This window comes from Cyrtonyx montezumae, unplaced genomic scaffold (genome assembly GCF_038088225.1).
Source record: "Cyrtonyx montezumae isolate F1298 unplaced genomic scaffold, pur_monq_1.0 scaffold_17, whole genome shotgun sequence".
Taxonomy (NCBI): Eukaryota; Metazoa; Chordata; class Aves; order Galliformes; family Odontophoridae; genus Cyrtonyx; species Cyrtonyx montezumae.
Window position 1 is genome coordinate 32,878,702 of NW_027071903.1, and position 24,602 is coordinate 32,903,303.

The following is a 24,602-nucleotide window of genomic DNA, read 5'->3' on the forward strand; positions in this document are numbered from 1 at the left end:
TTGTTCTGATCATTGACGTAATATCCTGGATAAGAACATTGGGTTTGCATAGACCCAACGCTGAATTTCCTCAGAGGAATGTGTAGTGAACTGACCTCATGTTAAGCTTCTCCACACTGAGATTTCTCCACCTGAGATCCTCTTTTTGGCAGCTCATGGGGCTGAGCTGCTGCAAAGAAGAATCTTTAATACCCAATGATGATAAACATACCGAAAAGGAGGGAATTTGCTGTCATTAACCTCCACAACCTCTCTGGACAAACTGACAACACTCTGTCACCTGCACATAAGTAAAGAAGTGCTTTGTGACTCCTCTGTTTCATCTGGGCCAAGTATTATGGGAAAAGATGGCCATGATGGGCTGGGGCAGCTGCCTCAAGAGCTCCGAACTGCTGCCAACAAAGTACCACTCACTGCAACCAAATTAAGTGGGGAAAACATACTTTGGTTACCACAACTTTTACCTGCAAGTGATTTCCTCCTTCCAGAGCTGTTAAGCAGCGATAGCAGCGTTGTGTGCTCGGCCTGGCAGCCAGCAACAAAACTGCGGCCTGTAAGTTTCTCTTTAGCCTACTGAAAACGTTTAACTGAAGGGCAGCTCCTGATTCACGGGCACGCTCACGCCTCGGTGTGAGCGCCCAATTCAACACAATGAGCCGCCGCAGCGCTACAACAGAAACAATATTCGCGGGCCCGCCCCTCACAGGCTCCTCGGCAGGAGGCGGGCAAAGCGCTGACATGACACGGCTTCTGATTGGCTGCTGAGAGGACACAGCTCGTGATTGGGTGCGTGGCAGCGAAGAGCTTTACGATTGGCTGGTGGGAGCGTGCGCGGGCGCATTGTTGTGTCTGGACGGGGGGGAGGCGCGGTTGTGGTTTCGTGGAGTCTCGCGAGATCTGTCTGCTCATCCCACAGCGTTCGGAGCCGGAGGTGGCGCCGCGCGGAGCTGTGGCGGTCCGGTACGTGTTGTCGTTGTGGGACGGGGTGCGGATCGGGGTATCTCCGCTGCCCGTCCGCCGGAGCGCACAGTGCTTTTTCAGCGGTTCGGGGTGTGAGGCTTTCTTGCTCCGAGGTCCTTTTCTCTCTGCCCCTCACCGGGCCGCCCCTCAGCCCCCGCAGGCCTTGGCGGCGGGCCGCTTCCCCCGGAGCCGCAGCAGGGCGGCACAAGGCAGCCTTACCTAAGGAGCGAGGCACGTTCATGTCTTCTCTGCCCTGTGTGAAGCAGCAGGGACTCAGCCCTCGCAGGAGGGCTCCTCACCGTGCCCCTCCTTTCCTCAGCGGCTGCGGGGTGCCTGTTCTTGCGCTGAGAAGCGCGGAGTTTGGCGAGGGGGGGCTGCACGGTGGGGTCTGTGCATCCCTGTGTGTTGGCTCACGGAGCGGAGCTGCGAAGAGCAGCCTGCAAAGTGCAGAACTTCGAAACGTCATCTTTGGGAAAGTCGGGAAGCTGTCAGATGTTTCATGTATCTGTTTTCTGGTCTCGTAGGTTGTTCCTTTAAAGAACAAAAACCTGAGAGCCACACTGTCAAAGGGGGGAAGAAAAACACTCAGCTGTTTGGAGTTGCTGCACTCATCATCAGGGAAAGATGAGCTTTCCTTTCCCATTTCTTGTGTAGCAGCAGTTAGTAGTCAAATAGTTATGGAATGTTACAAATGCTAATGTTTGTCCTTCAATTCTTTTAATGCTGATTGTCAATGTGGAATTCGTAGTGGCTTAATTTTCTCTACCTGCTGAACTAAGGGTAGCTTTAGGATGGCAGGTGCCGCAGACCTGCATTGTCTGTACTCTGTCTCCTAAAGGCAGCTGATGGAGGCACTTATTTCTTACTATGATGTTTCTTCTCCTATGAAAACTCTAATTAAGTTATGCTAGCACTCCCCAGTCCTGTATAGGTTTCTTAACATGATAATTGCTTGCTTACGGGATTGATCTTAGCATTTCTTGAATCGAGGATAAGACTAGCAAGGGTACACACGATGTTACATCTGAGTTGTGGTTATTAATTTGTATGTCATTGTAAGAAAATAAATGCTCATTCTTCCAGAAGGATGTGGGTCACTTGCAGGAGATGCTTATCTGCAAATCAGTAGAATTACTGCAACTAATATAGTGGTTTGATCTACATGTATGGTCTGCTTCTCCACCCTCAGCTGAGTTACTGTCACAAGGACTGCCTCAGATGTCACTCTTACTGATAGCTCAGTACGTTCACTTCCAGTACTAGCTAAGAAGAGAAATCCTTCCATTAGTACAGAAATTAACTAAAAGATAAAATGTTATTGGAGGAAAGCAGGTGTGATTTGTTTTCCTTGCTGTTAATGCAGACAAGCTTATGTGTGCAAGGCCATAGGAAACTTCTAACTTTACTTTTATAAATATTCTGAACATATTATGTTCTCCTGAGTTTTGAGACAGCTTAGAAGAGGCAGTATTGTTTTTATTTTTGAAATTTATGCAGTGTAACGATGACTAGAGTTCTGATTGTACCCACGAAAGGGGCTAAATAAAGCCTGGTTTCACGTACAGATAAATTAAAAATTAATCGTCATGCTTTTGTTTTCTGGCTTTGAAGTCATCCATGAAGCTGGATACTTTGTTTTTATTTTTAGTTAGGACAGCTGAATGTCTGCTGTCATGGCTCTGGCTGGTGCTGCAGAATTTCAAGTTTCTCTTGCATTAATTATCCTATTTTCAGATGGATTTACTTGCTATCCATCCCAATACCTCATACAACTGATAACATTTCCTCATTATTTTATGTGGGAAAAAAACATGCATGGCCTGTAGTCATGTTGGCTTTAAATCTACTTGAAGTTGTTTTTAAATCATCCAAACACAAGTGTTCTGGTAAATTTTGTTTTTTGCTGAAGATCTGTGCATTCTTACAGAGCACCCATCACAGAGTAGATGTAGAACATCAATTGTGGGTAGGAGAGAGGTTTTTTTCTTTTTCTTTGCTGACGTCAGCTTTGACAGTGCAGTCTGAAAGGTCAATGGAAAATGCCGGGGGGGAGAAAAAGAAGCATTATTTCATTGTGTGTGCCTTAATATCTTGATGACGTTGGTCTGAGTACACTTGAACACTGCAGAAAGCAGTCAGAAAACTGCTTCTAGCATGACCGGTGGTATGAGTGCTCTGAGTACTTCATGTTGAATGGAACACCTGTTTTGATAGTTACTATAGATAACTAATAGTTAACTCTTCCAGCAAAAAATGGAGTGAAGTAAACCTTGATACTGTTTTTTTTTCCTTCTTGTCTCGTAGAAATGGACCTGTTTTTAGAAGATGCAGTGCACTAGATGTGGTGCTTGGAACAGAATTAGTCATGGCATCAGAACTATGTAAAACAATCTCTGAGGCAAAGCTGGAAAAGCACAAGAATTTGTTCCTCAATTACAGAAATCTCCATCATTTTCCTTTGGAGTTACTGAAAGATGAGGGGCTGCAGTACTTGGAGAGACTTTATATGAAAAGAAATTCTCTGACTACGTTGGTACGACAACTTCTTTATTGTGATGTTTACTGTCTGATTTTGAAACAGAAAAGATAATTAAAATTATCTTTTAGCAACTTTGATCTTGAATGACGTGACCCCTTGTGAAATACAAGTATGTGGCTGTATTATGTTCTAACTTGGATGGGTAATGTAGAGTATAATAAATGAAAGCATATACCATTTTTATCTATACTCTTTTGGAGCTCTGAAGACCTGCTGGTTGTTTTTTTTTTTTGTCTGTTATGTGATGATTTTTTTTTTAAACTTGTAAATCTTGCTCAAGATGTCAGTGGTCAGGTCTTCCTACTGTTAGGAGATACTGTGCTGTCTAATCTAGCTTCATTGGGTTCAGCAGAGTTGACCTTCATGTATACCTTATTGTAAAGGCAGTGCCAATCCCAAGATCTAATTCTAAGCTTCTAAGGTGCCAGTGGAAATTTGTTTTCTGTAAACTGCCAATAATAGGAAGAATAAACCATTAACTCAAGGGTTGAGGGTTGGTGGTTGTTTTTGATATCTCTTGCCTTTAGTAGTTTTTAATGCTTTGACAGTGTTGCATTAGAATTTCTTAATAATGGCTTTGTTTCGCAGGGCAAGAGCTGAAAGGGTTCTGAAGGTTTTATACCTTTCCTTCATCTTTAAAGTCAGTTAAGTTTACACACGTTGTAGGAAGTTATTTTGGTACTTCTTGGGCAAGTCTTGCTGCTTAATGATTTAATGGGAGTACAGCATTCATGGTTAAAAAGTAAAACCACTTTAAAAATTAACCTGAAAGTCAATGATTAGGTGGTGGTGTAAGGCTCATAAAGTTTGTGCTACTCAAAAGATGGAACTAATAGGGAGAGTTTTGCATACCACTCTTTATGTCTATTTTAAATCTTGGTTTTGTTTTGTTCTTTAAGGTAGTTATAACTGTAATTGAGTTTTGAGATAATGGAACTGAAACAACACATAAAAAGTAGAACTTGTTCAGGCAAACTTACTTTCACGTAGCATGAAATAGAGAATTAGTCTTAAAAATCACCAGGGTAAGTTTCTCTTAATAACTTGGTGGGGTCTCATTCAAATGTATGACACTATGGCTGTGGTTTGGGCAAACAAAAGTGGGTCTAACAGAGCCATCTCTTCAGCAGAATATGGGTTAGAAGTTACAGTGGACCAAAATAGGTAAAGTGAGCAGCATGTGCCAAAAAAAAGGCAAATGTTATCTTCTGTGCCCAGTAAGTTTCACAGTTTCCATTAAAATCGTAAGTATTTCATTCTTGAATACTGTTAAAGTTTAAGCTGAGCAAGGATTGCAGTTTAGGGCTATGTGCTTAAGGAAAACCTAGATCAACTGCAGAGAGCAGTTTAAACTGCAGAGAGCAGCATCAAGGGTTTTTCTGAGAAAGTGCTCTGGGGGAGAAGGCTTAAGAGATCTGGGTTAATTTATCTTGTGAAAAGAGAAGATAAGAGTTAAAAATGGAATTGGAGGAAGGGTAAGAACAGAGGTCATGTAACAGAGGTCTGTATTCGCAGGAAATAGTGCTTTCATAAGCTTACTGTTTTATGGCCATTACCGGTAAGAGGAGTAATAATTTCAGTAAAGTAGTAGAGAGTTACAAAGGGAAACAGAAATCTCATCTGAGAAGAGCTGTCCTTTCACTGGATAATTCTGAAAATGTACCACTTTGAGAGGTGATCCTGTTTGAGAAGTGCAGTTTTAATGTCTCTTTCAGCCTTGTGCTCCTTGAATTCTACACAAGTGTTATATTATCAATAAATACTTTAAATTACGTACAGATTTAGTTTTGATAGTAGTTAATCTGCACCATATTTCTTTGAGATGGTACTTCTTTCTTAACAGCTGATTATATCTGAATTGATAACTGTTGAACAGCTCCTGTGAAACCATCTGGAGTAGTTTTGCTTTCAGAACTTGCCTATGCCTTACTCAAGGAAAAAATCATTTTTGTCTTCAGTGCCAAGGTGAAAGGAGACCTGCATAACACACCTATATCCCAGCTTCAAGTCTTATACTTTCCAACGTAGTATTTGACTGATAGCATTAGCATTTTAGTGCTCCTGTTTGCCCATCTATGAAAAGGAAATAAGAGTCTGCTTTCATGACACTGTCGTAAGTGTGATCTGGCCATATCAGAAGGCAATTGTTCTCAATTTATGAACTCAGAATGTGCAATGCTGTCCTGTTAATACAGATCAGCAGGTTTACATTTTGAAAAATGCCCTTTGAGGATGAGGCAAGCTCCCCTAAACTATTGGCAGAGTGATTATTCATCCATCGTTGGTATTAATTATTGTGTCCACAAGAAAGGCCGCAGTCTCTGTCACTGACGTTTACTCCTCAATGAATGGATGGACCGTGAATGGTCCTTTTTAATCTTAATGTTGTGGGATGTTGTATTGAAAGGCTTTGACTCAGGCCAGCTGTTTTTGTGGCACTCAAGCTAAGTGGAGTTTGTGATAGATATTCTAAACTGTAAACTTTGGAGTTTTCTCTCCTTTAACTTCTTCATATTTTATGATAAAGCCGAGTTATTACTTGATGTACAATGTGAAAATGTTTGTATTTCAGTTTAGTGTCCTTAATAGAATGATGAGTTTAGGATGGAAGAGCTGTTTTATTTAATACTCCTTCTCAATTTTCAAGTTGTGTGTCGATATACTTAATTTGGATCTCAGTATGTTGCAGCCTTTGTCTGTTTTCCTATATTAAATTTATACTCACTGACCAAATAATCTCCTGTGCTTAGAACATAAATGTACTGCTGCAGACCTTCCAGTAGGTGGCAACAACTGATCGGTTAGAGCATGTTTCTTGACACTTGACAACTGATTCATTTATTACAGAACCATATTTGCTGCTCCGTAGTTAGAAACAAGTTTTTTTTGTGCTCAAATGTAGAATGTGGCATGCGTGTTGCATAAGCATGTCGTGATAACTTTTTCAAGTTTACATATTTCTTTGTAATAAATTTATAAAACAATGAAAAGTATTTTAGGTAATAATACAGCTTACATTTACGTGGCACTGAAAATTGCTAGGTCTCTTTTACAGATAATAGACTGTGTGAGCAATCTGCTTTTAAAATTTGATTTGTATATATGGATAATGTAAGTAAAACAATCTATGTTTGACATAGATTTCTTAAGCAGTGAAATTGTCTTAACCTTGAACAGTATTAAGTATGATTACCAAAATTCAAACTTAGCAATTCCGTTTTGTGGTATATGCTCTTGATTATAAATGCCATCAGGGAACAGAGTTGCAGCTAGGGATCAGTAGTTAGAAAATGATATGAAGTTAACATGCAAACATAGAAATGTAGTTGTTGGGCTTGGTGTGCCTGGCTGGATTTGTGGCTACTGACTAAGGTACACAACGTTTTTAGATCTTTTCTTGATTTACTAGTGTTACAAAAGAAAGCATTATGTTAGGATTTCTTTTGTAGATCTTGTTCTCCTTCAAGTCTGTAGTGGGGTTACAGCTTCTTATCTGGGCCGTTGGACTAGATGATCTCTAGAGGTCCTTTCCAACCCCTATCATTCTGTGATTAGCGGTCTCAGCCTCAACTAATTCATTTTAATATATTTTTCAAAAGCAAGGTCTTATATTTCGTTTTTCAGCCCCAGAAGTCCACCTGCTATTTGCTCAAGGATACGTTAGTGTCACTTGTAGGCTGTAGTCCATTTTCAGTAATGAACTAAAGTATCCCACATTGCATCAATGTATGTGGGGGTGTGGAAATAGAGTATTGTATGGAAACTTTTTATTGCAGTTATTCTGTGACTAGCTGCTAACATGTTTTAATGTGGTTATTAAAATGAGTTTGGTACACAATGTGTGTGTTTGTTTTGAAACCTAAAAATCTCTAACTCTTTTTCAGCCAGAAAACCTTGCACAGAAGCTCCCAAACCTCGTGGAATTGTGAGTTTGTGTAGGAATTCTAATATATTCTTATCGTGCTGTTCCGTCTCATCTTGATATAGTTTTATAATGTATTGCTGCATATAACCTGTCTTTTAAAAAGGAAGGGTTTATTTAGAGGACAAAAAAGGTGTTTTATTCTATTTTTTTTCAAGTGATGGTATATCCAGATGTATTCCATGACTTTTTTTTTTTTAGGATTTCTTGTTTGTTGAATAACAGGAGCAAGAACTGTTACACAAAAACACCTACCCCAACTCGTTTGTAAACTGTTGTAACTCTTAATATAAAGTACCTGAACCTCCAAGTGTAATGTTCATATGATTGTGACTGAACTGGAGCCCATCTGTAGTTGCACATTTCCATTTCTGCTATGAGTGTCATAATGACTTGAGCATTATTGCTTGTAGGAGGTGGTTTGTGCAGCTTTTTTTTTTCTCTTTAGAATCAAGGCAGATAGGAGCAGGAATGGGCAAGTAGGAGCAGTAACAACTGGGGACAGAATAGATTTATCCAGTTTTGTCCAAAGAATTTGAACTGTTTTGTTTCAGCAATTAATGAAGTTGTGAAGCCTGAGCCAACATTTTCCATCACTCCCTATTTGTTGTTGTTAAGGCTGTGTTGTCCTTGCTTAAGAAAATTGGAGGATGGAGGATAAAAGGGACGTTCCCATATCCTGCTGTAACTAACTTTTAGTTTTGTAATTGATAGAACACTGATTTTTGACTAATGAAGAGCTCCAAACAGGAGCTGTATATCTCAGTAGTCTAATGCTTTCAGCTGTCTGATCTTGTCATCCTAATTTGGTCCTTGAGACCACGCCTTTCTGGTACACATGACCACTGTATAGTTGAACTGCTTTGTGTGTCACTGCAGTCTCCAACTTGCTTAAGTAACAGTCTTGTCTCATCATGCTGGAGTCATGAGTTTGTTTATGCTCTTGAGCAATAAAATAAATACTTCTTCATATATTTTGTTTAATGATTTGCTGTGGGGCATCAGGACTTCTCCATGCTATCTGATGATGCCTTTAGGGAAGACCTGTGTAAGTTGTAACTGAAAATAATATCTTACAAGTGCCAATTTTAAAAGTGATACCTAATTATTCCAGGTTCAGCAAGCGTAGTTGTACTGCCATTATTCCATATGTTCTGGTGGTTTGCAGGGAATTGCAGTGAGCCTGTGATCTGTATAGCTTCAATAGCACAGGCAGGTTTTTGATCAGACAGTAAGAGCTGTTCAGTGTCAGAGAAGAGACCACAATATTTTATTTTTTAAAAATAATTTATTTTATTATTAACTAATTTAAGAAAAATGAAAATCAGTAGCAATTTCAGTATGTTTTTTTTTTTTAAGAACTTTACTATTGTCTACTTCTATATGTATGGTCTGTTATATTGGTAGACCTGTTGTAAATCCTTATCATACACCTTTTCTAATTTACTTGAGTGAAATAGTCAGGAGTATTTCTGGGAGCTGCAGCTGAAGTGTGTAGGAGAAATCTCACGTCAAAGCTATAAATGAAGGTTCTTATAAAAACATCAGCTATTCTTTTGTTTCCTACATATTTTAGGAAACTTCCTGCAGTTTTTAAAAGATAAAAATACTCCATGCAGTTGAAGTATTCTCTGCTTCTGTCTCCATGAGAAATACAAAGCTTCTACACCTGGAAATGCTGTTTGAGTAGAACAGAAAAACAAACTTGTCTGTAACATTTGTGTGCCTTAGGCAATTCAGCACTGAGTGCTCAATATTCCTTCACGAATATATATCAATATTTGAAAATTTTTAGTGTTATTTTCTACAAGAGCCATTTGTTCACTGGCAGCCATGTTGATTTTAGACATTAAAATTAAAATAACGAGAAATCTGTGCTAGAATAGTTCTGAAGTGACTAGTAGTGCTGGAAGAGTTCCAGCAGGGGGTGCTGAGTATTTCTAGTGAGAGAGCTGGTCTCCCTCAGTAGCTAAGTGACAGGGGGCAATACTGGATTTTTCTTTGGACAAAATATTATGGGAGTTTTTCAGATCTAGAGTAAAGTGACTCATTATTTTTCATCAGTCAGGTAAGGTGCAAGGTATTTTTAAGTATAGGGAGACATGCTTCTAATTGGCATAGCTTGTGTCATTTTTTTTTCCTTGTCTTGCATTCTGTGTGGGATGACCTGATGATCAAGTATGGTTGGCTGTACTTATTCTGTCTGCTTCGTTCTTTTTCCTTCTTGTTTTCTTCTTGTTACTCTAAGAACTGAAGCCCATTATTATAACTGTGAATGTTCCATTTAAGTAATTGTATGGCATTCTGTTTTGTTTTTATGTTTATCATTTATTAGTCTTAAGTGAAACTGAAGTACCTGTCCATTGCCAGTTTATGCGGTGTCTGCAGCTTTTATGGTCATAAAGAGGAATGGCTTTGAGGGTGTTCTTTCAATCTGAAATTGGATATTTTGCAAACTGATTATGTAGCAGAAGTCCTTGAGGGTAACAGGTGGTGTCCTCTGCTTTTTTTTCTCCTCCCCCCAGGTACCTTCATTCAAATAACATAGTTGTTGTACCTGAAGGTAAGTTATCTACCGGCTCACAATAAGTTGCAGGAATCATAAAATATTCATTTTTCTTCTTTGAAGAGGCCTATCTTTTCCTTTATTTTCCCATAAAACATTAAAGACTTTGATACAAAACATACCAGTATAGCTCTTAGTTGATAATATCCTTGTTTATGTTATATTAAATTCTTCTAATGAACTCTCAAATGCATCTGAATGCTATTTGCTTCAATTCTAATTGAAGAAACCGAAATGGATAAATGGCACTCTTCTACAGAAACAGAAGTCCAGAGTGTCTTCTGCTCTGATCTGGTTACCACACAGAATACCATGTTGGTTTATGTCATGCTATTTTGAAACCAAAAATATTAGGAACTTGTATTAGTTTTCCTTCCATGCATTAAATGTAGAGTTCTGTGTCCAACTTCAGTAAAGTACTTTAAGCTCTTTTGGTATACATAGATTGGATAGATGCAAAGGAATGGAGAAAAAAAATAGAGCAGGATCATTTGAGGAAAATCTCGAAATAGAAGTATGGTGTACATCACTTCTGTTTTCCTCCCATCTCATTGCGAGCAATACAGTTTTTTATATGAACATTTTCATCAACTATGTCATTCAGTTGTCAGACCGACTTTAATGCATCAAAATCTGCTCATACTTAAGTGTAAGGTACTGTGGCTTTTTATCCCCTCATAGTCCTATTAAGATTTTAACATTACTGTTGGGTCACATTCATGTTTTAATCTGTTCTCTCGCAAGCCATTGGCTCCCTCGTTAAACTGCAGTTTCTGGACCTAAGTGATAATGCCCTTGAAATTGTGTGTCCAGAGATTGGTCGCCTGAGATCTTTACGTCATCTTCGTTTGGCTAACAACCAGCTGAAATATTTACCTGCAGGTAAGTACAAACACAGTGTTAAAACAGTGGCAAAATCCATTTGAACTTCTTTTGCACAGTGATTTGTTCTAGGTTTACTCAGATCCCAGAGATGAAGCATGGCACGACTTGAATGTAAAGGTGAGGTAGGGGTTACCATTGCACTGTATTATACCAAATACACTTAACAAATAATAAGCTGTGCAGCGTTGATGTGAGGTGGAAGAAAATCATGAAAAATATTTCTGAAGAGGAAAATAAAGTATTTATGTAACAGCTGTTGCCAATGTAACAATAAAGTCTTGAAGTTACTTAAGAAGACACAAAATGCTAATGACAAATGTCGTTATGATAAAATTTCTTTGGATATAACTGAGTATAAAGTATTTCAGTCCTCCTCCTATCTTTTAGCCAAACAGCTTTATACTTTTTCAGAAAAGACACGTGTCCAGTAGCTTTGCCCATGGCAGTTCTACCTCACTATGACAGTAGATAACAAATGTTGGTCTTACTGACTTACAACAAAAGAGCAAAATTTATTCCAAGTAAATGTGACAGTCAGAAAAAGTTGTCCATAGGCAAATTTGGAATGATTTTTTTTTGCTAAGTACTTTGATAAGCAGAAGTAACTGACTTCTCTTCTTGCATCTTCAGTCGATCTGTCCAGATCAGATGACAATTTTTGAATTTTTTTCACTGTTTTATTTTTTCATCTTGCTCTGGGATATTTGCATTTTCTGATCTGTAGAGATGATAAAATATAAGGTCAGCATTTTCAAAAACAACCCTGGTATAACTTAATCTAACAGGATTAGCTTTTGGCTGTAATTTGAACTAAATTCTCAGTGTGACTTTCATGTATTTTTAAGTTCATGTGGCTTATTTGCAAGAGATGTATTGCAATTGTTCTTTGAAGTTGTGGTTGCAGAAATCTAGGTAGTCTTCTCCTTGTACCTTTCTAGGCATAATGAGCTTTGTGGAACCAGTCAAAGAATAATTATGATTAGAAAGGAAAAATAAATTGACTTTGTAAATGCTCTGGAATGAAATTAGATAAACCTGTTAAACATTATGACCTAAGGCCGGCAAAATTTCCATCAATTTTAAGATGTCCTACATTCAAGAGAAAGGAGTGTCTTGAATGTGCTTTATGTTCCTCAAAGATAATTTACCTTATGGTGCTGTACCATGAAAGAAAGACTTGTTCAAAGAAAAGTGACACATTTGCTGCAAAACTTCACACATTAACTTAAAAAGGATCCAAGAAAAGAGTGTTTTCAAAAGGATAATTTACATTACTGAAGAGCTGATTTCGAGTCTACCACATTTGGAGGTGGTATCAGCAGCATGTAAAAGCTTCTCTTAATTTGTTCTGAAGTTTACAAAATCTCGTACTGAACATCATCAGAAAGTGCTTTTCATTTTGAGTGGATGAAAATTTTGCATATTTAGAAATAATACTACTGTTGCTAATTTTATATTGGAGGACCCATCGTCGTCTGGCCTTTGTTTCTGTGATAGGGTACCATCAGTGTATGTGTATGTCATTACTGCTATTATTTCTAAACCTGTCTGTTCAGATGGTGTCAGTATCATCATGGCTGGATGTCACACAGCAGGAGTGTTACTAGTCCAAGCAACATTTATCTTTCACTTACAATGCAGAATGTGCCCAGCTATCTACTGAAATGACTGTTCCTAAATGTAACATTTACTGAAGAGTGCTTTCAAGCGCATTTTCTTAGGTTTACATTGTCAAAAGGTGAAGATTTAAAAGATCACTTCTACTTAAATTTGAAAATTCTGTTGATACTGAACAATCATCAAAACCTATTACTTTGCTCTACTTTGTCAAGTTGTATTATTCTCTGTTAGAGTGATAGTATGAATTTTCATGCAGGAGTGTTAAATAGTTCTCAGGAAAACAAGTTAATAAAGCAAAGCTAGGACGAGGTATGATTTCACTGCAGTACAGTATTTTACTGGGTTGTTGTTAACTGCTTTCTTTAGAGCAGATGCTGCGTTGCAATACCCTGTTAGGGAAAGACAAACCTTAATTCATCTTGCTTTGTAAGATAAGTTACCATTTAAGATAGAGTTTAGATTCTAAAAATGCAGCTTGTGCTGAATGTAGAAACTCCTTTAAAGAAATAAGAGGTGGAAGTGGTGGTCATTTGCAGAAGCAGCTTCTCAAAACTGACGATCATCATTTTACCTCAGACTTTGTCCTATATAGATACCACACAAGTGGCAGTGAACTGTTTATCACAGCAGGGACTCAGTTAAGAAAGATCAATCACTGTTCACCTTGTGTAACCAACCTGCAGCATAATGATGTCATCACGTAAAAAGCTTGCTTCAGAGTTGTTGGCATGTCATTCCTCTTCTCTTTCCCTTCCCAGTTTCTGGTGCCCTAAGCATTCTCAATTTTTGTTGAAATTACATGGGTTTTTGTAGTAACTTATTGAGGATACTAATACATCTTTGTATTATAGTTGTGTAAACATTTGGATGGCAAATAGTTTCTCATATTCGTATAGTTAATGATGCTTTCCTATTGGACTTCATATTTTTAAGAATGGTTGTTCTTTTCTTTAGTTGTGATTAAGAATTGAAAGGAAAAAAATAGCATGTGTTGCTTAATTATCTGATTTTGATGAGATTGTTTCACAATTGTGCTATTATCTCTCATCAGTATCTTAGTGTTGCCTTACAGAAATTCAGCATATTTTATTTTTAAATATTTGAAGTGAACATGTGGAGTATTACAAAGATGTAAGATTGTAGATGTTTTTCAGACTGTAATGAAGATTGAGCACGTGCTGCTGTTTACCTTCAGTGTGACAGGCAGTAAGGTTTTAGTGTTTACATATTTGTTCATGTAAGGTTTGTTAGAATTGAGTAACTGAAAGACCTCTCTTCTGTTTCAGGCTTAGTCATGTCTGCCTAACTAGGTTTAAGCAGTTGTCTTGAGAAGGTGTGAGGGAGAATAATGAAAAAAATGTGCTGGCAGAATGAAAGCCTTAGTTTCCTAAAGAAATCAGACTGCTTAAGACTGATAAGGGGGGAAAGGGGCAGTAGTTGAAACACAGATATTATGCTTCTTGGAGATTAGAACACTTTGCGTGCTGGAGCATTCATGTAGTGTAAATAATATTCCTACCTTTGTGCTTGACAAACACTGTGACATCAGCATCACCTGTTGATAACTTCATGAACTTTGGCCTCTAAGCACATTGTTTTGGTGGTTGGATGCAATTAAACAATGTGAGTTCTCTCATGCATCTTGCCAACCTTGAAAGGTGGCTAAGCTAAGCTTGGTGAGAAGCAAATGGAAAAATTGTCCAGAATATGCATGTTGAAATTGAAATGGATCATGAAGTGGCTAGAAGAAATTGCTTTGTGAAGTGTACAGCATTAATTTGGTTTTGAAATGGCAGCTCTTGTATCTTCTGTCCTTAACAACATATTGGTTCTTTTAGTTGGCACTGAAAAATATAATTCTTGAACATTATCCTTTATACAATTAACTGTAACACTTAAATCCTTCAAATTCTTGAGGAACATTTAGAAATGAAACTTGGATTTTTTTTAAAATCCTAGTTGTAGTGCAAGTGAAAGTTGGATTATATTAACTCTATTGTAATAATTTCCTCTTTATTCAGTGAATTGATGCATAATTTTAATTTAGACTTTTAGTTAGATCTATTTGAATCTGTTGACTGGACTAAATTTTCTGAATCTTCTGAATTAAGGATGCTTAGAAACTTTTTGAGAGTTCCTTTTCTCTGATGTTCATAATGTATATGGTACTTCAACTGTTTTCATACTTGAGAAATTGATTTTTTTTCTATAAGAATTACCATATCACTTGCAAAAAAATAAAATAAAAAAATCAATGGGCTGTACTAGAGAAATGATTCTTCAGGTGGGAGTCCTGAATCTAAAGCTGTCTATGATTTTACTTTTGCCTTAAAGTTTTGATGTGATGATTCTTCATCTTACTTCTTGATCTTGTAGTTAGTGAATGTATGTTTGAACAACAGATGACTGAAAAGGTGGGTTATACCCAGGTGGACTAATGTTTTATGTTTGACAAGGATTAGACTTGTACTGCACACTGCTTGACAAATACTTCTCCTTAGAAATGGCAAGTTGTAGCATCTTGTTCAAAGATTTAATTAAAAATGAGGTTGTGTTTACTCAGCACATGTTGGAGTTAATTATAGATATACTAAAATGAAAAGCTTCATGTTTTGCCAAGTCAAGAGCAAAAGCTTAAGTAATTATATGAAGAATAGGGTATGGTTTATGATCCCAGCACATCTTTAGGCAAAATTCCCATGAAGATGGAAACATATATGTGTATGTATAGCAGCAGTTGTATTTATATGGGGTAGACCAGTTTTCCCTTTGTGTTTGTTGTCAGAAACAGTTCTTAAATGCTATGAGTTCAGTGCATTGATCAGGCAAAATAAACAAAACACAGCCAAATAAATAGCAAGTTGTATGTCATCTGTGTGATGCTGTTTCTTTGATCTGTGAACCAAAAGTGCAGGTGACAAGGGTGTGTGAGTGATGGTAGCAGCATGGAGGTACAGATCTTGGAAGGGCTCAAATGCAGGTTTACCAAGTACTGCCCTTTAGTCCCCATATCAAGAAACGTAGGGCTTCCATTTCTAATTAATGTTTCTGTGTTCTCTTGAGACCTCTGCATGCTGCATTCACTTGTTACCATTTTACTTTGTTTAGGTTGAATCAAGGGACAATTTATTCATATGTCTTTACTATTTTAGAAGCGCAAACTGCAAAGATATTTAGGAGAGCTTAATGGCATGCATACTGTTCATTTTACTTCTGTTCAAATCCTTGTTCTTTTTAAGGCAAATTGTTTTAGAAATAGTCAGTTTAAGCCTCATTATAATACATTTGTAGACTTAAAAAAAAAAAACAACTTCAAAGCATTTGAGAGTGATTCTGTGAAGCTGATAAGGGAGTGTTATCATCTTTTACAGACAGAAAAGTGTTTTAGCAGAAGTGATTTGCTCCAGGCCACAGCAGGAGTCAGTATGAACCAGAAATAGAACTTGGGTGTTCCCATTCCATCTGTTGAGACCACACCTTTATGAGGTTAGTCGTATTTAATACTGGGGAGGACTGAGTTTTCCTACCTGTTATTAGGAAATGAATAATTATCTCTCCGTAATTAATAATCCTCTAAGTTAATAAGAAATAAATAGCGGTAAGATCAGTGAGGTTTTCAAAACTGAAACACCTGGTGTTTCTAGAAGGATGGAAGAGTTCATGAAGCAGAACTTCCAAAAAATATAACTTTTACAGTATCACTTTTTCTTGCCGAGGTAACTTCAGTTTTAATGACAAGGAGGGTTAAGTCGAACTGTAATTAATTACTGCTCTGCCTATTTATAAAATAACCCTAGGAATGTTAATTGATAAATGCGAAGCAAAACATACTTAGCAATATGCTTTGCTAACTGGGGGCAAGGGAACCTTTGAGATGTGAAAACTGTATTCATTTTTCTCTTTTTTTTATGTCACTATAAAAGACAATATCTGTATTTACTATTCATACCTGTATTTCACTGGAAAAGACTTCCTGAATACCCAACTTAGTAATTCTGAATGGAGCTCAATATAAGGTATTTCAGTAAATCTTAATTAAGAAGTTGTGTTTACATGCCTTTCCCTACCTCTCTTTTCACAGTAGATTTCCACTGATCAGGGCTGCAGTGTGCCAGCAATTCTATTCTTTTTCTGGATCTTGGAATTGAAATATGCATTCTAACTTAATTCTTAAATGTGTTTTTCATATTTTTATTTGGAAACCTCAAGATGGGGCTGGTGGGGGTGCTGGGGGGGCAAGGGTAGAGGGAAAAAACTTTTATATTTTGTGGGTCTTTTCTGCTATTTATCCCTTCTGCTTTTATTATGGTCTGGTTAAGCTAGGTTATGTTGATACTTATTAATGTTCAAGTGTTTTTAGTGATGGTGTCTTTAAAAGCTGAGGCACAAACTGATGCAGACTGTTCTTTTTTCAGAGCTGGCGTAACCTTAGTCCACTCTGCTTTCCTAATTTAGTAACATGTATGCACGATGGGACAGGTTTGGTACGCCAGGCACCAATCCAGGAGTGTGGTGTTTTTAAGTAAATGGACTTGTGGGGATTTGAGGAAAACATAGATTAGGTTACATGAGCTTTGCACTCTGTAAGTCTGTGACTATTTAAAGGAGCATGAACTCTTAAATACAAATCTCTCAATTCTTGACATGAGAAAATTGTTTTTCCTTAAGTACATAGATGGTTTTTAAATTCAAAAGGAAACAAAAGCCTGTTTTAGCATATACAGTTTTAGACAGTAAATTGGGTCCTGCAATAAATTACTAAACAGAACATATATTTTACCAGACAGCTTACTAACTGAAATTAATATTAGCTCTTATATTCAACAACAAGAAAGTTGTCCTTCACCCAGGTCAATGTGAAACTTAACCAACTCTTGCCTGTACCTGTATTTTTTAATGTCAGAGTTAGTAAGGCTTTAGTAATAATGATGCTGTATTAGGAGAAGCACAATGAAAACATCTTGTAGTAGCTTTAAGACATTCATCCTTTGGCTTTCTAGCAGGAAAGCATTTTTAAATGTATTGATTTTTGTGTAAGCTACTATGCAGCTCTGTCCTGACAGTCTGTAAGAATGACGTTTTTTATGTAAGAAAAAATTACCCTAGAAAATTATAGGAAAGAATTATCTCAGAAGAATTGAACAAAATGGCCTTGTGGATGGTTACTGTTATTGGCCTTCATGACCTAAACAGAGGTGACCAAAGCACAGGGTAGTGTATTGTACAAGTGCTGTTCCTTAACAGATTAGCTTTCATGCATGTCCAAACACAGTGGTGCCTATTTAATTAAAGGATGTTGGTGGTGTGAGATTTTATAACAGTCTGCATTGCTCAAATGTTTGGTTTGGTTTAAATTCTCAGGAGGACTGCTACTACCTCTGAGTGCTTTAAATTTATGGGGAGGGAAGTGAAGACGGAATAAAAAAAATGTTCTTGTAAATTCCTGGAAATTTTTACCAACTGAAGTTTTTCTATATACCCTAACCTGGATAATGTGTCAGAATGAGTCATCTGTGTACACCAACCTGTTCACTATTCTCTATTTGTCTGCTTGCTCCTTCTTACAGTTACTTTTTTCCATAATTCTGTGTCACTTCCCCTCATTGAGTCTTGTGAAAGCCTCTTTGTTGGTATCACAGAACATTTGTTAGTACACCATGGAAGGTTTATAACATCACTGGATGCTGGTGGCAAAAGCAGTAGTAGAAACAGAGTGTCAGAAAAATTCTAGAACTATGTTTTCAGTTCTGAGTATTCCAGTGTAGGTTTTTTGTTCCACCTCTTCTTCCAGATTGGCTGCAATTGGGTGTACTGGATCTGAAGCATTTCCTGTAACTGCAGCAGGAATGACGTTAAAACCCTAAATAAAAAAATGTTTCAACAATGGCCTGTGGTGTTCCTCATTATAGTGTTGCACAGTAGGTTGTCAAAAGTACATGTGTTCAGTGTATATGTGTTGTAATTCATTAATCAGGAAACTAATAGGAAGCAGTTGGAAGAAGCATAATTGTAACATTTAAATGGTGTATTCAAATATTACTTAACGTATTGGGCTTATTGGGCTAGCAAATTTAACTTAAAATTTACTATTGTAATTCAGCTCCGTAACTGGAAAAAGCATTTGGAGACAAAGGCATTTTAATTAGTGTGCTATTTTCAGTGGGTTTAAAAAAAAAAAAAAAAAAAGTGATATGGCTCAGTGCATCTGATTTCCAAATGCCTGCAGTTTTATGAAATGTGGTTCTTAAAACAACCGTGGTCATTATGTATCTGGAAGAGTGATCAGGGACAAACTGAAATTGCTGTCACAGCTTCAAGTCAGTAGCTTGGAGTCTCAAGTCCTTATAAAGTAGAAGCATAGAGACCAGGAACCTAGCAAGTGTTGGGACTTCCTAAGACTAGTTTGAGCAACTTTTAAATATTTTCCAAGTGTGTAAGTTGTTACTGATTTCAACTTCTTTTTGTTGTGTATTTTAGTAAGGTGATGATGAGTTGGTTCAGTCGCACCTCATACTTAGGTCCCTGTGTTGTTTTTGATGGACCTTTAATTTGGAATCTCTGCCTGGTTGAGTTTTGACTGTATTTAAGGTATGAACAGTGTTCTTATGTAATTAACATGCTTATTTCATTTAAATTCCTCTTGTGATCTGGGCAGGGGGTGATTTGACCTGTAAGGGTTCCCATCTTTGTCTGATAGTTCTTATTGGTCACAGAGTCTTAGTGGAAGTTATGGTCTCATCACATATCTGGAAAGAGACATCTCCCAAAATGGCATCGCTTGAGTTTTAATTGTTGAAATAACTTCATTATATCCATGGTAGAACAAATGTGTTTCTAGAAGGCAAGAATACCTCAGTGCAAGGCTGCCTGTGGCCTGATGTTGCCCAGTTTGTCTTCAATTTTGATTTCCAGTGAGCATCAAAATCCTGTGTGTGTGTATGTAGATACATGTATATGAAGTACGTGTGTATATATGATTTTAGTGTTTCAGAACAAACTAGTTCAGTCTGAAATAGGTCTGTCTGTTGCCATTTGCTCTTTACTATTCTGTGTGAAAGATACCATGCATCAGACTTGCAGAATCTGGCCCTGCCAGTTCTGTGCCTCCTACCACCAAACTGTACCTTTCCTTCTCTGAAAAGAAGTTTGTAGGAAATGTAGGGAGGTGTAGGTGAAATCAGGACGGAGGAGAGAAAAGCCAATCTAATTATTACCAGTCATGCTCTTGAGCCTGTTGTGTTTCTGGCTTTGTAGTACTCCACTTGTGAAAATTAAAAGCTTTGCAGGAACACGTATGTTTTCTAAGCCTTGGGCCATGGGCTTTCCCCCTGGTAGCTGTTCCCCTCAAGGGCTTTTAGGTAGGAGATGAAGGAATATTGTGCCAAGATGAACGAGTTTGAATGCTGCCTCTAATGTTGAGGTACTTGGACGATACGTGCATTCCAGAGAGGCTGTGAGCAGATTGCACTGAATTCTCTATTGCTACAAGATTTGATTCTGCCTCTTGAATCCTGGCTCATGATTCTGTTGAGCAGCCCTTGATTTCTCAAGTCAGTGTAAGCACTGTTTTGCCAGGGGTTTTCCTCCTGCCTGTGGGGGGGTGGACTGGGGATTTGAAGATGCTGAGAGTGCTTTAAGTAGTTGTTGCAAGCACTGATTTTAAGCTTAAAACTTTACAGAGATATCAGATATCTTTATAACTGTAGAAGTACTGTAGTTACGTTATGTATTTTTAAGCCTTTTTATTAAAAAAGAAGTCTGAGGTAGAAGTCATTTAAACACATTTCATTAGACAAAATCTCATTTTTCTCGTAAATTCAGATTTTCTCTGCAAATTGTTACAATGCAGATTACAAACTGTCACGCTGTCACATCTGTACATAACCTCCAAACTTTGCTTGAAGTCTGCTAGTCACATATATTCATATATATGTAAAATACTAAATGGCAAGGAATTTAAAATACTGATTAGGTGAAGTGTCTTTAGGTGATACTGAAATCAGTAATGGGAGGAATAAGGAAATGCTCCTACCACATGCAAATAGTTCATATAGTGATGTACTAAATAATCTTTCCAACATCTTGCAGAAGAAATGATAACCCTGATTTTTTTTTTTTAATGGTAAATGAGATCAGAGTCATGGTGGTATTAATCTACACAACTCTTCACTCCTATCATCACTGAGCTGCTGCTTCAGAATAGTCTCTTGTCCTTTGAGTATGCTCCCAATGACATGCAGAGCCAGAGGCTACAAGACAAAAGTGGGAAGTTCATACAGCGATATGTAACTTTAAAGAACATTAAGTTGTCATTGCTGCTTTGATCAGTGATGGAGTATACTTTGATAAAACTCAGATCTAAGGGCTTCAGGCTGTACCATCAAAATAATGCATTCTGTTCCTTTTAGTTTTGAAAATGTGTTTTTACAGTCTTTTTAAGAAGTAGAATGTGTTTGTGAGAACTGATTAAACCTGGCACACAGACCTAAATAATGAAGGTCAAAAAGAATTATTTGTTGTGGGTTTTATGTGTGTGTTTTGATTGTTTCGAAGCTTGGATTCCAAGTTTATGGAGAGAACTCGTTATGAAAGTTACATGCAGCAGGAAAAATTAACTTTGAAAATAGCCAAGGTTTTATTTGAATTCAGTCACTATTTGATTTGTGGTGGTTGTGTTGAGTGAAGTTATTGGCTGTGTAGCAGTGGAGGTTCCTCAGTAGTTCTTGGTCAGTTTAATTGTGGTGGAGCTGAACCCAAGATGCGTGAAAGCAGGCTACCAGGAATTTAATTTATAGTTGTGTCAGTCAGTGCTGCATTGGTGTTGGAAGGTATTGTTTAGATAAATATCTGAAAGACCATCAGAAATGATCATAACTAACAGTTCCTTTAACTTTGTGTGTTACCAGTGTGGACCCTAAAGCTCTGCAGATCACTGACAGCTCTGGCAGTTCTTCTCCTATCCTCAAATTCTTGGCAGCAGCTCAGAGTCTTAGTAACTGCAGTGGCACTGTACTTTGCTGCTTAGCTGGCTGGTTTTCTCTGCAGCTGTCTTCAGTACTGTTGCAAATGAATGTAGACATCATTGAGTTTATTATGATAGGATCTTTTGATCTATGTTAAGATAATGTGGGGTTTTTTTTTGAGTTTTCATGCTTTTTAAAAAATAAAAAATAAATTGTTAGGTAAGAAAGAAGTTGAAAAATCCTAAGAAAAGAACTGTGTTATGATGAAACGTGTTAGTGTAACGTTTTTCACATTGTCAGTCTTTGAAACCTTTTCTTTCAAGCTGCTGAATCGCCAGTAAGAGCACAGCAAATCCTCTTCTGTGGAATTTGATACAGGGGCTTTTCCAGGTTGGGCCTGGCAACAGTCACGCTCAGAGCAGCGTATGTCGTGGCTGTCATGAGGTGGATTCTCCTTGCGTTGGCCTCTCCTTGGGATGGGAAGAATAGAGGACATACGGTAGCTCTGTTCTTTTTGAGTGTCTATAGTTGCAAAAATAGCTTATTAGAGTCAACATGTTATAAGGAATCAATCTGAAGTTGAGTGGTCATGTAGTGCTGAATACTAGACAAACTTTGTAAGTAAAGGAGTTTCAGAGGAAGTGAGTTCATAACTCATCTGTCAGCACTGAATTCTTCTGCTGATGATTCTGACAGTAATGATCTGACTTCATTGATTGCCTGGTTGAAGGCATATGTGATGTATGTGCAGTTCATATCTGAAACTTCTTAACAGATACTCTTAAAAATACTTCTGAAAGAGTTCCTTTTAGATATGTTACCCAAAGGTAAAACTGAACTTAGAGGGGATTTTAAGGTGCTCAGGGCTTGTCTCGTAAACCTTTCTAGTGACTGTTCACATGGCTGAAAACAGTTGTGTATGGACAAGGCTGATACTGAAACTCCCAAGATTTTAGGAGCTGATGTATGCTGAGAAAGATGTGTTTCATGTAGGGATGGTGCATTTCTGTAATAAGAAAACTAATACGATCAGTATGTTCAATAGCATTAGTCAGGTTTTCAGAAAACCTCAACTTTGAAAAGATATTAAAACATGGCTCTTTTTTCATTGCGTTGTGGAATGTAAGGAAAATGGACGTGTAACAGTAACTGCTTTGCAAATTCCAGGTTTGCCTTAGAAATGGCAGTGTATTACACTGCCTAAGAGCTCTGTGTTTTGCTGTGTAGGCTTTAGTACAGTAGGGGTCCTAAGCAAAGACCAAGTAAGCCAGGCAAGCTGAAGCAGCTTTTCAGTTCAGTTATGCTAATGCTTACTGTCTTTACCAGTATGATTCATGAATAAATTCATAATGGGGAAAAACTGCACTTAATTGTATCATTCACTGCCATAAGATGATTAGTAGAAGTTAAACAGGACGCGTCTGCTGTGACAGACATCTGCTGTGTGACAGACGTATGGCTGCAGACTTGCTTATGGAATTCAGGAGAAGTTAGCTTACAGATCCTATTCAGTGATTTAGTTAAGGTAATTTCAGTAAACTGAACTTTTAAAAGTCATTTGCTACTGATATGTTGTGTAAAACTTCTTGGTTATTTGAAAAAATTGATTTCTTGTTGTAGGGAATCAATGTTTGCAACCAAAAAAAAATAGCTCTTAACTGTAGGTTTTGTAAATTTACAGGGTTGGATGCTGAAAGCTAGCATTTTTTTCCCCTTAAATTCTTAAGTCTTTACTTTGTGAAGCTGTCTATGAATGTACTTTTGTCTCTTTTTTTTTCTTTAACTTGCCCTAAGCTCTCTGAATGTTGCATACAATGATAGCTATATTAACGGGTAGTTGATTTTATGTGTGCATTAAGCAAATGTAATTCACTTGTAGGGCATGAATGCTCAGGGAAGCTTGGTGAACAAAATAATTCAGTCTTTGAAAGGGAGCTAACAGAAATTGTTAGTGCTGTGCAACAGAAGAATTTGAGAGTGTATAGATTTCCATTTTGATCTTGATGGCCACATGCAATATACATCTACTGTTGTGAGAAACTGAAATCAAAACTACTTAAAGCTGGTATCTTTGTTTTTACTCAGCTAGTCTATTAAATAAATGAAGGCAAAATAAAATGCATCATTTACTGACAATAAATGTAAATGGTAAAAGCCTATAAGGAGAGTGTGTGGAACCAGAGGTATTACATGAGATTAACTTTCCTGTGGTTCCTGTCACACATGCAGAGTTTGATACCTGTATTTCAGTTACCTTAATTTTATTGCTGTGGTATTTGAAATAAAGGGCCATGTTTAACTTAGTACTGTCCAAATCTGCATTAAATTGTCTTTCATTATTGAAAGCTTTGATGCAGAACAGCAAGTATACTCTGGTTGGTAATTATTAAATGTTCGAGAGCTTTATGGACTAGGACTACTTATTTGTTTATCTAAGAGAATGAAATTTGGCATGACCAAGGTGGGGGGTTGTTTGGAGTATGATTGCAAGCCCTGTCTATTTCATGCTGGTCCAAAATACTAAGCAGTGGCATTGTCCACTGATCGAAATAAGGCTTGGAGTTTCTCTCAGCATTTTGAAAAGTGGGACGTGGCTGTAGCTGTTTTGTTTGAAGTCTGATGTTGTCATCTTTGGTAACAATCTTGGTTAGAAGTTGTTAGTAGTAACTCAGTACCATTTTTCAATAGTTGCCTCATCATTAGAGCAGCCTGCTGAGTGGCCTTGCAGGTGCAGATGTGGACACAAACCCGCTGGGGAGGTAAGGAGGAGCTGGAGAATCTCCCGTTACTGCTACCAGGAAAGGGCATCAGGACAGGTAGCTTTCATTGAAGGAAGTTTCACCTATATTGTAAAAGGAGTATTTCCTGCGAATGTTCAGCCAGTCATTCTCCTGTAATTACTGTTGCAATCTGTAGTAACTGCTGGCCTTTTGAGGTTCCTGCCCTGAAGTGGACTGGAAGAACTTCTGTTTTCATAGGACTTCAGTGAAGGCAATCCCATTCATTAGTGTTCCTTTGAAAAACAAATCTGGTGACTCCACTGCTGGAGATGTGGTTCCAAGCCAAAGAACTTCCTTCAGTTCTTTTCCTTTCCCTTCTACCAATCAAATTTGTAGTTGCTTTTTTTTCTTTTTTCTGTTACTGATA

At 37.6% G+C, this 24,602-nt stretch overlaps 1 protein-coding gene across 3 annotated transcripts in view; it reads left to right on the plus strand.

The window, feature by feature from the left end:
• Positions 1–925: 925 nt before the first annotated feature.
• Positions 926–24,602, plus strand: part of LRRC28 (leucine rich repeat containing 28) — a 46,320-nt gene continuing 22,643 nt past the window's right edge. The window contains exons 1-5 of one of the 3 annotated variants that reach the window (XM_065734049.1): positions 926–960; positions 3,265–3,493; positions 7,384–7,424; positions 9,947–9,984; positions 10,732–10,869. In XM_065734049.1, the coding sequence (XP_065590121.1) occupies positions 3,326–3,493; positions 7,384–7,424; positions 9,947–9,984; positions 10,732–10,869 (385 nt within the window). In that variant the 5' untranslated portion in view covers positions 926–960; positions 3,265–3,325. Of the gene's footprint in view, positions 961–3,264; positions 3,494–7,383; positions 7,425–9,946; positions 9,985–10,731; positions 10,870–15,889; positions 15,979–24,602 lie in introns of those variants that run through there. The other 2 variants (XM_065734050.1, XM_065734048.1) reach the window with 2 other exon arrangements.